This window comes from Myxine glutinosa, chromosome 7, assembly GCF_964187855.1.
Source record: "Myxine glutinosa chromosome 7, kmMyxGlut1.1, whole genome shotgun sequence".
NCBI classification, from domain to species: domain Eukaryota; kingdom Metazoa; phylum Chordata; class Myxini; order Myxiniformes; family Myxinidae; genus Myxine; species Myxine glutinosa.
Window position 1 is genome coordinate 179,155,292 of NC_136267.1, and position 15,613 is coordinate 179,170,904.

Sequence of the window (15,613 nt, forward strand, 5' to 3'; positions counted from 1 at the left end):
TGGGAGAAACCTCAATGCTTACCTTTATTATCAGCTGCGATAAAACCCAGGATGTTTTCATGGCGCAGCATTACAGTTTGGTAGATCTCAGCTTCACGAAACCAAGAACGTTCTTCGCGCGATGAGAATATCTTGACGGCAACATCCTCACCACGCCACTTTCCACGCCACACCTCTCCAAATCGGCCTTTTCCGATGCTCTCTTGCAGCACAATGGTGCGAGCAATAGTTCTTTGCACCAGAAGTGGTAGTCCTGCAGAGAGCCAAAGGCTTAGTCCGTGCCACAACAAAACATCTTCAAGGTGACGTGTGATTAGGTAATAGCAAAAATGGGAAATACATCAACTAGCAAGAGAAGGTAATTAGAGGGCAATATAGCCTGGTGTTGGCTTAGCGGTTAGGGTGCCGGCTTGGGATCCTGGGATCGAATCCAGGTGATCGCTGAATTAACGCCAGGGGGGTTGACTCAGCCTGTCATCCTTTTGTGGTCGGCAAATTGAGTACCAGTTCACTGGTAATCCCATGTTTGTCGCAAGAGGCGACTAACAGGGTTGACGGCAGGAAGGGCATCCGGCCATAAAACATTGCTTTAAAAAGGGGGCCACGGTGCCCAAAAAAGGCCAACCCCTGCTCTGCGGGGAAAAATGGCCTCTAAAGGTGGTCATAATGCAGCGTATTTGCACAGAACACAGATTTGCCATGCTGCAGACCAAAAACTAGAACAGCACTTGGTAGAGCGGATACCTCCGCCAGGCTGAACAGTTTACCTTTTGTATTCCACTTTTGGGCTGGATCCACATCCAAACCTGAACAAAAATCGACTTTGCTTGTTCTGGTCACCGAACCAACTCATCCACCTACTTTTGTCAGAACTCGTCCACAACTGTTTGAAACATCGTGCTATATATCATTTTGGCCCCATCTCTCAAGATTTCACAACTCTCAAGATAATTACTATACATTTCTCAATTGAGTACCAGCTTGCTGGGATGAATGATCACGGTGTGCACACCGTATCCCTGAGCATCGTAAGAGCGTGACCAAGGGTTGGCGTCAGGAAGGGCATCCGGCCATAAAAACATTGCCTCAAACAGGGAACCATGATTGTCATGGGGCCCGCAAGGCCAACCCCCGCTCTCGCGGGGAAAAATGGCCTTAAAACGATCATTCATTCATTCATTCATTCTCAAGAGTAAAGAATGACTTAAAAATTAAAAAGTTCTCGTATCCAGATCCGAATTCTGAACCTCACCAAAATCGAATCGATTTGGCCTCGTCACAAACTGAACCTGTCCACCAGGTGTGCCTGAATCTGTCCATAACTTTTTGAGATATCGTGTTATAAATAGTTTTTGGCCTAATCACTCAATGGTGAAGAATCGATGACGAAATTTTTAAAATCCAGAATCAGGATCCGGATTCAAATCTTCACCAAAATCGAACCAATTCGTCCTTGTCCACACCCAACCTCTCTACCAAGTTTTGTCCGAATGCGTCCATAACTTTTGAGATATCCTGTTCACAGGCAGACAGACGGGTGAAAAGATAACCTCCGTCCACCTTCAATGGCAAAAGTAAGAAAAGATTTTTCTTTTCATTCAATTTACGATTATATATTTGTTTTTACAAATCATTTTCACTTTGACACTCCTATTTATCATGGTAGATCCAAGTAGAGATATGACTAATAATCACAACAAGGCGTGTTCATTTCAGAAAGCCTTATAATTGATAATTGCTATACAGTACTTGCCAAAAAATACTATACTTCTTGAAATGGGATTCTTTTTTCCAGCACAACTCTTTCCAAAAATCTGTTGATGGCAAAAACCTTTTCCATGTCAATTGCACTCCACACATGCCCCTATAAGGAAGTATACAAAGTTTCAGCCTTTTGTGGAATTTTACATGATAGAGATTGTTTATATTATATTATACGGTACGAGAAAAAGTACCAGTCCCAAGTGATGCGAAATGTTTAAGTTAATATATCAATTTAAATTATTTCATGGCCTTTAAAAAAAAAGGTTAATTGTGTTGCGCTCTTTGTTTCACTCAGAGCCAAAGCTCCACCGTGAAATAAATACCCCAAATGATACCGTCCATACCGTTCACCGTGAAATGCGGGTGCAACATCGGGCAGCGGTGGTTGGGTTTGTTTAAATATAGAGCAAAATATCCTGCTTGCAAAATAGAATTTGGCATTGACATTATTCATGCCTGTTCTCCAATCATTTTGAAATGAATGCTGAGCTTTTCAAACGCGGCGCGGGAAGCATCCGCAGTAAACGGGAGACGGAAGAACACACGGCCAGACACCACGGTTCGCAATATACAATAGATAACTTCCTTTCCAAGGAACTTCAACACAGAAAGAGACCATTCGGCCCATCAAGCATGCACAATGGTTACCAACCTATGGCAGTGGTTTCTTTTGTATGTACAAACTCAAGGCTTGTGGAAGAGCTACAATACTAAACAAATCAGGGCGCAACAGGACAAAAGGGACAGTATAGAGAAAGGGGGAGAGGGTTGGGAGGGACACCAACAGCGGAGTTTAAGGACAAAATAGAGGACAAACAATTGGGGTGGGGAGGAATGTGGTGGACAGGAATGTGGTGGACAGGATAGATACAGAAGGAACCCACCCCTCCTCCCTATCCTCCTCCTCCTATCCTCCTCCTCCCCTTTTATATATGGTTTGCCATTGCAAGTCAATAAAGTTATTCTGCGTTATATTGCAAGTTATATTGGGTGGTTTGCCATTGCCTTCCCAGCAGTAATTCAGGCAGGACTTTGGCCATGGTGCTGGCGATAGCTCGCGAGTGAAATACAGCATTTTGAGATGAGAGTGAATGGGGATGTAAAGAAGGAAAGGATGTGGTTTTTAGTTCGGCCTTTCAATTCATACCTAATTATGTAGTATGTCGAAGGATCCAAACGCAAAGAGTAAAGTGCTTTATTGACTTCAAAAATAAGCGTAATTCAAGTGTTAATGCCATTCAATTCACATAAAGTAAAGTTGTATTATCATAATTTCACTTTTGAGAAAATCCACAATCAACACACCCAACCCCATGACCTTCATTCCTACTTAAAATAGCACCAAAGAAGAAAACGTGTTTTCACTCGTCATCGAATGCCAGGAGCAGTTTATGAGGGGCGTTCAAAGGTTATCTGAATGACGTGCTGAAACATTCCAGCAGTTTATTTTTAAATTTCGACATTTAAGTATATAATTAGTAATTACTAACAAAATATTTTTCCTACTAATCTGTACATACAAGTGAGATGTGTGTGTGTGTGTGTGTCCTCATTTTTCTTTGGGATGGCCAAACGGGTCTTCAGCAAACTTTCCAAGGTCCATCAATGAGTGTCGCGGAGTGTTTTAGGGGAAAAAAAAGTTTTTGAAAATTCTGAGGAAAAAGTTGGATTAATTTATTTATTGTTCTATAGTGTCTAAGCTTTTGCAGCTATGTGAAAGGTAATATGAAATGATCCCCGACACCATTACTTTTAGTGGGTGTCGGGAAGTGTTTAAGCACCATTAAAAATAGGGAAAAAAAACAATTTGATTTCTTCAAAATTCCAACAGGATGAGAGGAGCAACACCAGGCATCCGTAATCTATAATTGTGAATTGAAGAAATACTTTCCATATTTTAGAGTACCGTGAGTATCTCATTCGTAATACCTGCTGTTGGCCTAATGGTAAGGGCGGCGGGCTTGGGATCCCAAGGTCCTGAGTTTGAATCCCGTTGAATTAACGCCAGGTGGGGTGACTCAGCCTGTCGTACCTTCCGAGGTCGACAAAATGAGTACCAGGTGACTGGTTATAGAGAGGCATTGCATCAGCGGCAGAGAAATGATGCAACCAGCAGCCAGGTGGCTGCACACGAACCACCCATCTCATTCGTACAACTTTATGAATGACCCACGGGGACACCGGAAGACTCACAACTTCTGCTGAGCTGCTAAACCCAATGCTCAGTCAGAGCATTCATTGCAAGTGTTAAGTGTTAAGTGTTAAGAGTTAAGACTATAAGTACATACAATTGATGGATATTATTAACAATAAATTAAATAACAAGAAATCTGTCACAATGTCAATACAGCAAATCAAAAACAAGTTGGTGGTGATGAAAAAAAGCACAAGCCTAAACAACAAGCACAATAAAATAGCCGGTGGCACCAAGGCTGATTACTACACGCTGATTGATGGTTGGGAATCTGCTTCAAAGAAAACAGAAAGGAATGGGAAAACAAAACCAGGTGAGGTTTACTGGGTGACATGTTGTCCATTCAGGATTATCATAATCATTATGATACAAAGTCACAGTGAATCAAGAAACGCAAGGTCATAATACCCATTTCACCATAAACCAAAACATTTGCTACTGTTTGCAGATGAAAGATTGTGTCCATCAATCATGTCCTGGTGTTGGGCTAGCGGCTAGGGTGCCGGCTTAGGATCCGAGGATCCTGGGTTCGAATCCCGGTCGATCGCTGAATTAACGCCAGGGGGGTTGACTCAGCCTGTCATCCTTCCGAGGTCGGCTAATTGAGTACCAGTTCACTGGTAATTCCCTGTTTGTCGTAAAAAGGCGACAAAAAAGGTTGGCGGCAGGAAGGGCATCCGGCCGTAAAACATTGCTTCAAAAAGGGGACCCAAAAAACAACAACAACCACGGTCCCCGAAAAAGGCCAACCCCCGCTTGCGGGGAAAAATGGCCTCTAAAGGTGTTTTTTTTATTTTTTAAATCATGTCCATCAAGGGACATGAAAAATACCGCACTAAAAACAACAACAACTCCTCACTCCAAAATAAAGCCTTTACACTTATGTAGAAAAATGTGTTTAGGTATTTGCCTGGCTCACCTTTGTTCGGTGTAAGAGATCAAGTGCTTGTGGTGCATTAGGTTCCTGTTATCTGTAATTATGTTATTTATGTTTTATTTATCACGTCTTTTTGTCCAGGATATCACATACATGTTTATCCTATGATGTAATGAACCCTTCTTATTTCTAAAGAACGTGTCCGCCTTATTCCCACTTTCCGCGCATGCAAACAGTCTCGACATTTTGGTACGGTAATCCGTGTGGTAATCTATAATACCACAAAAAACTTATTTGTTTTAATCGAAAAATTCAAAATTATTGTACATGCAAAGTAAAACCCATTAACTTGCAAGCAATTGATGGATTTTCTGAATGCCCTGCTCTGAATGCCCTGCTGGAATCTCCCGCGATGAAGCTAACTCCAAGGGCCTTTCACTCTCTCACCGCAGGAAGGTTGGTGGTCTTTCCGTCTTCTACCGACTCCTCTCTGGCCTTGCCCCCCCCAGCTCTCTCTGGGCTCTGTCCCCCAAATATTCCTACAGGTCGCACAAGATCTGCATGCAACCGTCTTATGGTTAAACTGCCAAAATCTAGGCTCTCTGCTCACCTTCACTCTTTCATTCCTCTTTTCTCCCGCCTCTGGAACAAACTCCCTCACTCTCTTCAATCCCACTCCACCCTCCAGGTCTTTAAAACAGCTGTTCACCACCATCTCTTATCTTCCCCCATCCAAAACCTTGATCTTTTCTACCCCCGCTAATTTCACCCCAAATCCACTTTTTTGAAATACCAACTTCTGTCCTGGAAGTCCTTGGTGTCCTTGTGTTTTATACTTCCCCCTCCCCCCCCCCCCTCTTCCCACGCCGCCTCCCCCCAAGCCCTCTCCCTCCCACACATCTCCCTGCTCTCAAATGTTGTGTTTGTGTGCTTCCCCTTCTCTCCCCATCTTGTCTTCCGCTCCCTCTTTCAAACTTATTATTCAAACTTTTTATTATCAATTCATTTATTATTATTTTTATTATCACTTATTATTCAAAAACAAACGTAAAAATTATTCAAACTTTTTACTTATAGCTTTTATCTTTAGTTCACCTTCCTTGCTAATGGGTTAATGTATTATCAAAGAGTATTTATAATGTTCATCGTACATTCCATTATATAACTAGAACGGCACTTGGTAGAGAGCATACCTCCACCAGGCTGAACATGTTACGTCTTGTATCCACTGATAGGCCGGATCTGGATTCGGACCTGAACTAAAATGTAATTGGCTTGTTATGGTCACCTAACCAACTCGTCCACCAGGTTTTTATCATAATCAACATAATCAACAACTATTTGAAATGTCGTGCGATATATCAGTTTGGCCCCATCTTTCAATGGTGAAGAATCGCTTGAAAAAAAAATCCAAACATTTCGTCCTCGTCACACACCCAACCTGTCTAACAAGTTTTGTTTTGTCCAAAGCCGTCCATAACCTTTTGAGATAACCTGCTCAGAAACAGACAAACAGACAGATAAACAGACAGAGAGGGATGAAAACATAACCTGCATCCATCTTCGGTGGCAGAAATAACTAGATGGTGTTCATATAATACTTACCCTGCGCAGTAAACTTGGTGCGAGTGAACTCTTTTGTTTTTGAAGGTTTTTTTTTTCTTTGATCCAATATGGCTGCCAGACCACGTGACATAAATTTATATTCTCCAATATAATTGTTGGGTAGATCACGCTCAATAAGTTTCAAAATGATCAGACTAAGCGTTGTCCCTGTCGAATTATGACGTCATAATGAAGGCACCAATGACGTCATCATTAACATATCTTATTCCCCATGGGGAGTACTTGACAATGAGCCATGTTTCAATTTTTTCCATTGAGCGGTTTGGCAGATATCGAGGTGTAACGTTTTTCCAAGATGACGTGACCTATGACGTCATAATCTATATATCCTCCCTCTGACGTCACTCCCCTGCCCCCTCCCCCTCCCCCCCCTCCCACCCCTCTCCTCTCCCATCCCTCCCCCTCCCCCACTCTCCTCCCCTCCCCCCCCTCCCCCTCCCCCCTCTTCTCCCTCACGTTTATACACGGAATGACGGGTACTTCCACCCCCTCTTCTCCCCACTCCCCCCCCTCTCCTCCCCTCCCCCCCCGTTCCCCTCCCCTCCTCTTCCCCCTCCCCTCCCCTCGCCCTCCCCCCTCCCCCTCCTCTCCTCTCCCATCCCTCCCCCTCCCCCCCCTCTCCTCTCCTCCCCTCCCCCCCCCCCCTCCCCCCTCTTCTCCCTCACGTTTATACACGGAATGCCGGGTACTTCCACCCACTCTTCTCCCCTCCCCCCCTCTCCTCCCCTCCCCCCCTCTCCTCCCCTCCCCCCCCCGTTCCCCTCCCCTCCTCTTCCCCCTCCCCTCCCCCGCCCGGCAATGCCGGGTACTTCTGCTAGTTATGAATAAAAAAATTATACAGGCGGAGGTGCTTCTATGGTAAAATTTCGTGTCAATTGGACCAACGGTTGCCGAGAAAATGAATTTTTAAAATGCAGACACGGCACACGTACGGCATACGGCACACGTACGCAACCGAATCCTAACCTCGCTTTTCACTCAGTAGAGCGCATACCTCCACCAGGGTGAACGCATACCTCCACCAGGGTGAACAGTTTATGTTTTGTATCCCACTGATCTGGAACGCCGGACAGCCAGATCTGTATCCAGACCTCCAAAATCGAATCAGCTTGTTCTTGTCACCTACCCAACTCATCCACCTAGTTTTGTCATAATCCGTTCACAACTTTTTGAGATATCATGCTATATATTGGTTTTCGCCACATCACTCAATGGTGAAGAATTTGGCCTATGTTGACCTTAAAAAATGGCTAAATTTGTAGACCTGATGTGCAAATCCTCATAAAATTTCAAGTCAATCAGATGAAAATTGATGATTTTAGAGACTAGACTAACTGAAAAAATTGTTGGACCTTTCAACCTCAAAATCGATAGACTTCTTGCTTATGACCAACTCTACCATTTTCTGAAGTTTTGTGAAGATCGATTTAAATTTGTGAACTTTTGGCAATTGAGATACAAAGAGACAGACAGACAAACAAACAGACAAAAAGACAGAACAAGAGGACGTCGTGCAGAGCACGATACTTAGAGAATCCAACCAACCTCACCCCTTCCCCCCCACTCCAAAAAAAAAGTTGTCATGGATACATTAAATTGTTCATTTCATTGAGATTTAAATTGAGGATCTTAACCAAAGGTCAGGTAAATCGGATGAAAATTGATTATTTTGGAAGCTTGACCTTGAGTTGACCTTTGGACCACAAAAATATGTGGCTTCCCAATTCAATGATGTACTATGCAATTGCTCTTTAATTTACAAGTTAATCGGATGAAAATTGATGATGTTAGAAGTTTGACCTTGAGTTGACTTTTGACCTCAAAATCATTGCTTTCCCAATTTAGTAATGCGCTCTGCAATTGCTGTTTAATTCTTAAGTTAATAGGATAAAAATTGACGATTTTTGCAGACTAAAATTGATGATTTTTGCAGTTTCACCTTGAGTTGACCTTTGACATCAAAAATAGTTTGTTTCCCAATTGAGTGACCCAATATGCAAATCCTGTAGAATTTTTTATGTCAATCGGATGAAAAATGACGATTTTAGAAATTTGACCTCAATATGACCTTTGACTTCAAAATCATTAGGCTTCTACTTTCTCAAACTTTTGTGAAATCGTACCAAACTTCTGGTATGCACATATCTCTCCCGTCGGTATGTCCGAAGGGTATTTTTTGAAAAAATTTCCAATTTTCTTTTATTTATTTTTTTGGGAATTTTTTCAGGAATTTTTTTTTTTCAACTTCAATTGTTTATAAAATGTGATATCACGTATATTACAACTACATTTGTGCAAAATAATTGTTTGAATTATGATTGGTTTAAACCATGACAAAACGGCAACTCGGGTGCAGTCATTTATCTATACTAGGGCATGCCCGTACTATATCTATATCTAAAATTATATCCCCCCCCCTCTATTTACATGCAATGGTTTGGTCCAAAGCGAACGGCTTCCGGAGTTTGGTAAAGAAATCGCCATCGCGTGCACAAACGTGCAGGAAAGCGAATGAATCGCAAATTCGTTTTTATTAGTTGTAAAACATAGTTTAACGCCAACATAGTTTGCAAACGTGAAATAAATGAATACGCTCTCAAATGTGCCATCCGAGGCAGAGTGTGCCCGCCACGTTCGGCACACGCGATCGTTCGCTGCTCTCTGATTGGTTGAATCGTTTTTTGGACATAGCTCGGTAAGTAATTGTCCGATTAATATGAAACCTTGAAAAGGCACATCCTCGGGTCCCCAGCAATATACCTGGCAAGTGAAAAGTATATCGGACCCGTGGTTGTCGAGAAACAGCGGTCACAGACAGACAAACGTACAAACGTACAGACAGAGATTACTGGAATTATAGATAGATACCTACACATCTGGGCAGTGTCTGTGTTGTCACTTAACGACTCCCTCAAACTTTTGTTTCCGTGGTTGTGAAGTGTTTTTAATAACGTTGTGGTGGTTTTGAATCACGTGGTGGTGAGGTATTTTGAATTATGTGGTGGTGAGGTGTTTTTAAATGACGTGGTTGTGAGGTGTTTTTAAATCACATGGTGGTGAGGTGTTTTGAATTACGTGGTGGTGAGGTGTTTTGAATTACGTGGTGGTGAGGTATTTTGAATTATGTGGTGGTGAGGTGTTTTTAAATGACGTGGTTGTGAGGTGTTTTTAAAATCACATGGTGGTGAGGTGTTTTGAATTACGTGGTGGTGAGGTGTTTTGAATTACGTGGTGGTGAGGTATTTATAATTATGTGGTGGTGAGGTGTTTTTAATTATGTGGTGGTGAGGTGTTTTGAATTAGTTGGTGATGAGGTGTTTTGAATTATGTGGTGGTGAGGTGTTTTTAAATGACGTGGTGGTTAGGTGTTTTTAAATCACATGGTGGTGAGGTGTTTTTAATTATGTGGTGGTGAGGTGTTTTGAATTAGTTGGTGATGAGGTGTTTGGAATTACGTGGTGGTACGGTGTTTTGAATTACTTGGTGGTGAGGTGTTTTTAAATGACGTGGTGGTTAGGTGTTTTAAATTTTGTGGCTGTGAGGTGTTTTTATTATGTTTTATGGCTGTGAGGTGTTTTTAATTTCGTGGTGGTGAGGTGTGTTTAATTTTGCGGTGGTGAGGTGTTTTTATTACGTGTTTTATGGCTGTGAGGTGTTTTTTATTTCGTGGTGGTGAGGTGTTTAATTTTGTGGTGGTGAGGTGTTTCTATTACATGTTTTATGGCTGTGAGTTGTTTTTAATTTCGTGGTGGTGAGGTGTTTTGAATTACTTGGTGGTGAGGTGTTTTGAATTACTTGGTGGTTAGGTGTTTTGAATTACGTGGTGGTGAGGTGTAATCGTCCCAAACTTCCAGTCTGCACCTACCCCTCCCCTATGTATGTGCTGAGGGGTTCTTTCTTGAAAAAAAAACATTCAACCTAAATCTTCAACCTAAATTGCCTATAAAAATGTAATATCACAAACACAACAAATACATTTGTGCAAAATAATTGTTTGTATTATGATTGGTGCAAATCATGACAACACAGAAACTCAGGTGCAGTCATTATCCTCAGCTAAAATAAACCTGTTCCTCAGTAACGACGCTTGGTGAGGCGAGCGCAGTGACCCGAGCCAAGCTAGTATCTACAGTCACGTGAAAAAGTAAGTACACCCCATGTAAAGTTTTGCCTTTTTCAACATATTTCAACATACAGATATTTGATCTTCATTTCAACAATATTGATAGATAAAGGTGATATAATATAACAAATATCATGAAACATTTACATTTTGTAGTCCATCGTATAATTTAAATAAACATAAATACAAATTTCGCATGTGGAAAAAGTAAGTACACCCCGACATTTATCACTACTTCGAATACCTAATATTAGAATCAGGTGCACCAGCTCAGGTGCAAATGATTAGAACATCGTTGGAGAGGATCTTGGAGGATCTTGGTGGGGGGATTTGAAACGAGCTGTGCATGCAAGAAACCCCTCAAACATCGCACTGCTGAAAGAATTCCGCATGGAGGAGTGGGCAAAAATTTCTTCCAGTCGATGTCAGAGACTGGTAGACAGTTATAAGAAACGCCTACTTGAGGTTGTTTCTGCCAAAGGGCGCAATACCACATATTACAGCCAAGGGTGTACTTACTTTTTCCACATGCGAAATTTGCATTTATGTTTATTTAAATTATACAATGGACCACAAAATGTAAATGTTTCATGATATTTGTTATATTATATCATCTTTATCTATCAATATCGTTGAAATGAAGATCAAATAGCTGTATGGTGAAATATGTTGAAAAAGTCAAAACTTTACATGGGGTGTACTTACTTTTTCACGTGACTGTAAGAGGTATATATATATATATATATATATATATATATGTCTTCTGTCAATAGGCTTCTTCTGAGTTTGACGATCTCTACAACTTGGTATGGTTTCATGATGATCGGTTTAGAATTGTGACCTGCAGGCGATTGGCATAAACAAACAGACAATAACACATGCGACCAACCAACATACAGTACTGTACTTTTGATGATGTAGTATGATTATGGTGCTGTGTTCGACGGATGTATCTTAATCATCCACACAATGCAATAGGTGACACAACATCACAAGTGGATGTGAACCATTGGCGCCATATTATTTTCACCAGCACATCCGCTGTATATTATGCTTGGACGTCAACAATAAATATGATAGAATCTGGATATGAGATGGGGAGTGAATTGTAGATTTTTCCATTTGGCACCATGATCGGTTTAGTGGGGCCTGATGGTGTGGGCGAGCATTCAAGGTGACCAATTAACTGATGTTGTCATCATACGGAAGGGTCGGATTAGTGGGGCCTGATGGTGTGGGCGAGCATTCAAGTTGACCAATTAACTGATGTTGTCATCATACGGAAGGGTCGGATTAGTGGGGTCTGATGGTGTGGGCGAGCATTCAAGGTGACCAATTAACTGATGTTGTCATCATACGGAAGGGTCGGTTTAGTGGGGCCTGATGGTGTGGGCGAGCATTCAAGTTGACCAATTAACTGATGTTGTCATCATACGGAAGGGTCGGTTTAGTGGGGCCTGATGGTGTGGGCGAGCATTCAAGTTGACCAATTAACTGATGTTGTCATCATACGGAAGGGTCGGTTTAGTGGGGCCTGATGGTGTGGGCGAGCATTCAAGGTGACCAATTAACTGATGTTGTCATCATACGGAAGGGTCGGTTTAGTGGGGCCTGATGGTGTGGGCGAGCATTCAAGGTGACCAATTAACTGATGTTGTCATCATACGGAAGGGTCGGTTTAGTGGGGCCTGATGGTGTGGGCGAGCATTCAAGGTGACCAATTAACTGATGTTGTCATCATACGGAAGGGTCCGTTTAGTGGGGCCTGATGGTGTGGGCGAGCATTCAAGTTGACCAATTAACTGATGTTGTCATCATACGGAAGGGTCGGTTTAGTGGGGCCTGATGGTGTGGGCTAGCATTCAAGGTGACCAATTAACTGATGTTGTCATCATACGGAAGGGTCGGTTTAGTGGGGCCTGATGGTGTGGGCGAGCATTCAAGTTGACCAATTAACTGATGTTGTCATCATACGGAAGGGTCGGTTTAGTGGGGCCTGATGGTGTGGGCGAGCATTCAAGTTGACCAATTAACTGATGTTGTCATCATACGGAAGGGTCGGTTTAGTGGGGCCTGATGGTGTGGGCGAGCATTCAAGGTGACCAATTAACTGATGTTGTCATCATACGGAAGGGTGCTATGATTAGTGTCAGTGACAGGAGTTAGATCATCATTCCTGTCATCACCCCGCTAGCTCAACAGCAATAACCCAACTTCATCTATACGGATGACAATAACCCATCTATGCAGTGCTTGTTGTCATTACTGGCCATCAGGACCACAATCATCACTTCAATGTCCTGGCTTGCACAATCTCTCTGGATGTAAGTACAGTACGGTACTTATAAACGTGCTCACGACACCCTAGTAAGTCAAGTTTGTGGTCACCAACCCCACCCACGTCCCCCACACCACCCTTCCCTACCCTCTTCTCTTGACAAACTGTGAAGTTTCCGAAGAATAGTGCAACATCACACAGTGAGAGTTGAATCGTCCGGCCTAGTCGATGACAGCACGAGTATACTTGTACAAGCTTGTATGAGGGAAAATGGTGGTCAACCCATTATTAAAACCATTCCTGCCAATGAAACCTTGCTTGTAATAGGTTGTAGACCAATATCATATCCAATTCACAACCATTTCAGACAGCAGAGCTGTTTTTGCACAGAAACTTAACTCTGGCGTACACTGATTATTGAGTCTGCAAATCAACCGGTCCTTTTCAAAAGACATACCGGCCTCAAAACTTTAGATGCTGAAGTTTTTTGTGAGGGGTATTTTATATTATGCACCTCTCACAAGGTATGCACAAGAGCCAATCAAGCATGAGCATGTAAAATTCACAAAGGTATGGGGATTTATGGTTATAATTGTAATAAATTTCCTTTCAAAAAAAAGGGTCATGATGGTACTTACCAGATCCAGAACCAGATGTAGTGAGATCATATAGGTCTTTCAGTGTGGTTCCTTCGGCAATGTAGTGATGATGATGGTGGTGATGGTGATGGTGGTGATGTCGACCAATGGTCTGCTCCTCATCAGAGTCTGGCACAGGTAAGTGCCGCTGGCCCGTTCGATGATGGTAGAGACACAGGGCGATAGTGAAAGTGATGCAGAGGAAGCACACAGGTGCTGCAATGGCGACTGCAAGCTCCACTGAGCCCCACACGGGCAAATGGGACCGAACAGGATTATATGATGATTCTGTACCAGACACACAATTCATAGTAGTGTGAAGACCGACTTTGAATTAACAATCCCAACCATCCCTCACCCTCCCACCGACCCCACCCAAACCCAAATAAAAAATGGAATGGCCTTCCTTGATCACCCCTCCCCTTTATGAGGGAGAAAGAGCCGAGTAGAAACAGCTTTATGACTAAATTAACTGTTTTTGTGAGCATAGATTTGCCCAAGTACAAACTCGTGTTCAAAAATTTTGTACACATAGTCGAGGCTCGTGGAAGAGCTAGTACAATGAACGAATCAGGATGCAACGGACAAAAAACAGGACACAAAACATGCGTGAATGGGGTGGATCCAAAATGGATACAGAAGGAAACTTATTTAAAGAGGGAAAACTGCAAAATTGGAAGGAGGAAGAATTTGGGTGGGATAAATGAGGGTAGAAAAGATGATGGTTTAGAATTGGGGATGATCTGAGATGGTGGTGAACAGCTGTCTTGAGGATCTGGAGGGAAGAATGAGATTGAAGATCTGGAGGGAAGAATGAGATTGAGGATCTGGAGGGAAGAATGAGATTGAAGATCTGGAGGGAAGAATGAGATTGAGGATCTGGAGGGAAGAATGAGATTGAAGATCTGGAGGGAAGAATGAGATTGAAGAGGATGTGGAAGTTGGTTCCACGGGTGGGAAAAAAAGAGGAACTAAGTAGTGGAGCTGAGCAGTGATTCTGGATTTAGGTCGTTTCACCAGAAGGGGTTGATGGTTGACCGTGAGAGCCCTGCAGATACCTGGAGGGGACAAAGCACAGAAAGAGCAGAGGGTGCAAGACCAGAAAGTATGTGGTAGAAGACAGAAAGACCACCGACCTGTCTACGATGGCAAAGTGATCGAGACCTATAGACTCAGCTTCAGTGCAGGAGATTGCAACGATCTTGAAGGCCTTGGTTTCCACGCCGTCAAGCTGAGCAAGATGTGAGGCAGTGCAGCGAGCTCAGAGGGGAGAGCAGTACTCCATGAAGTAGCAGATTAAGGCCTTGGAGGTGGATAGGAGTTCAGATGCCCAGTCAGCAGCTGGCTTTGGAGGCCAAAGTTCAAATGTGGTTAGCACAAGAGAGATCATGGTTGATAGTAACACCCAGGAGTTTGAATGACTGAAATTCCTCGAGGATTGTTAAGAAAGTAGATGGGAGTATTTGTCAGACAGTCTTTTCAGAGAGAGAGAGAGAGAGAGTGAGAGTGAGATGTGTCAGGATTGAAAGGCATATTCCAAGCGTTTCACCAACTTGTAATTTTTTAAGGTCTGAAGAGAGGAAAGCGGATGCAGCCTACCTGTCTTAAGAATTATGGATGTCACGGCAAGGCGTGGAGTCATCAGCAAATAGGTAAAGAGGATTTTCCTGAGAGTCGGAGATCATTGATGAAGACCAGGAATAGGACCGGGCCCAGAACACTGCCTTGGGGCACTCCAGCGCTGACAGTGAGAGGAGAGGAAAGGATTCCATTGAGAGTCACACGTTGATTTCGAGAGTAGAAGGAGTCACTTAGCCATGTGTGGAGTTGGCTTTGGGTACCATAGGTAGAGAGTTTGGAGAGTGAGGCAGGATGCCAGACTGTAACAAAAGCACAAGATATGTCCAGAGAGCCAGCCCTGATCTCATGTCTGACATTGAGGGCCTCCATCCATTATTTGGTGAGTAGAAGCAGCATGTCCAAGGTGGAGTGACCATTGGGTGAGTAGAAGCATCATGTCCAAGACGGAGTGACCATTGGGTGAGTAGAAGCATCATGTCCAAGGTGGAGTGACCATTGGGTGAGTAGAAGCATCATGTCCAAGGTGGAGTGA

The 15,613-nt window shown here is 43.0% G+C and overlaps 1 protein-coding gene across 2 annotated transcripts in view; it reads right to left on the reverse strand.

The window, feature by feature from the left end:
• LOC137431869 (TGF-beta receptor type-1-like) overlaps window positions 1-15,613 on the reverse strand; it is a 308,951-nt gene that overhangs the window by 165,521 nt on the left and 127,817 nt on the right. For both annotated transcript variants that reach the window (XM_068123659.2, XM_068123661.2), the window contains exons 3-4: window positions 13,501-13,788; window positions 23-253 (exon numbers count right to left, since the gene is read on the reverse strand). In XM_068123659.2, coding sequence (XP_067979760.2) covers window positions 23-253; window positions 13,501-13,788 — 519 coding nt within the window. The remainder of the gene's footprint in view (window positions 1-22; window positions 254-13,500; window positions 13,789-15,613) is intronic.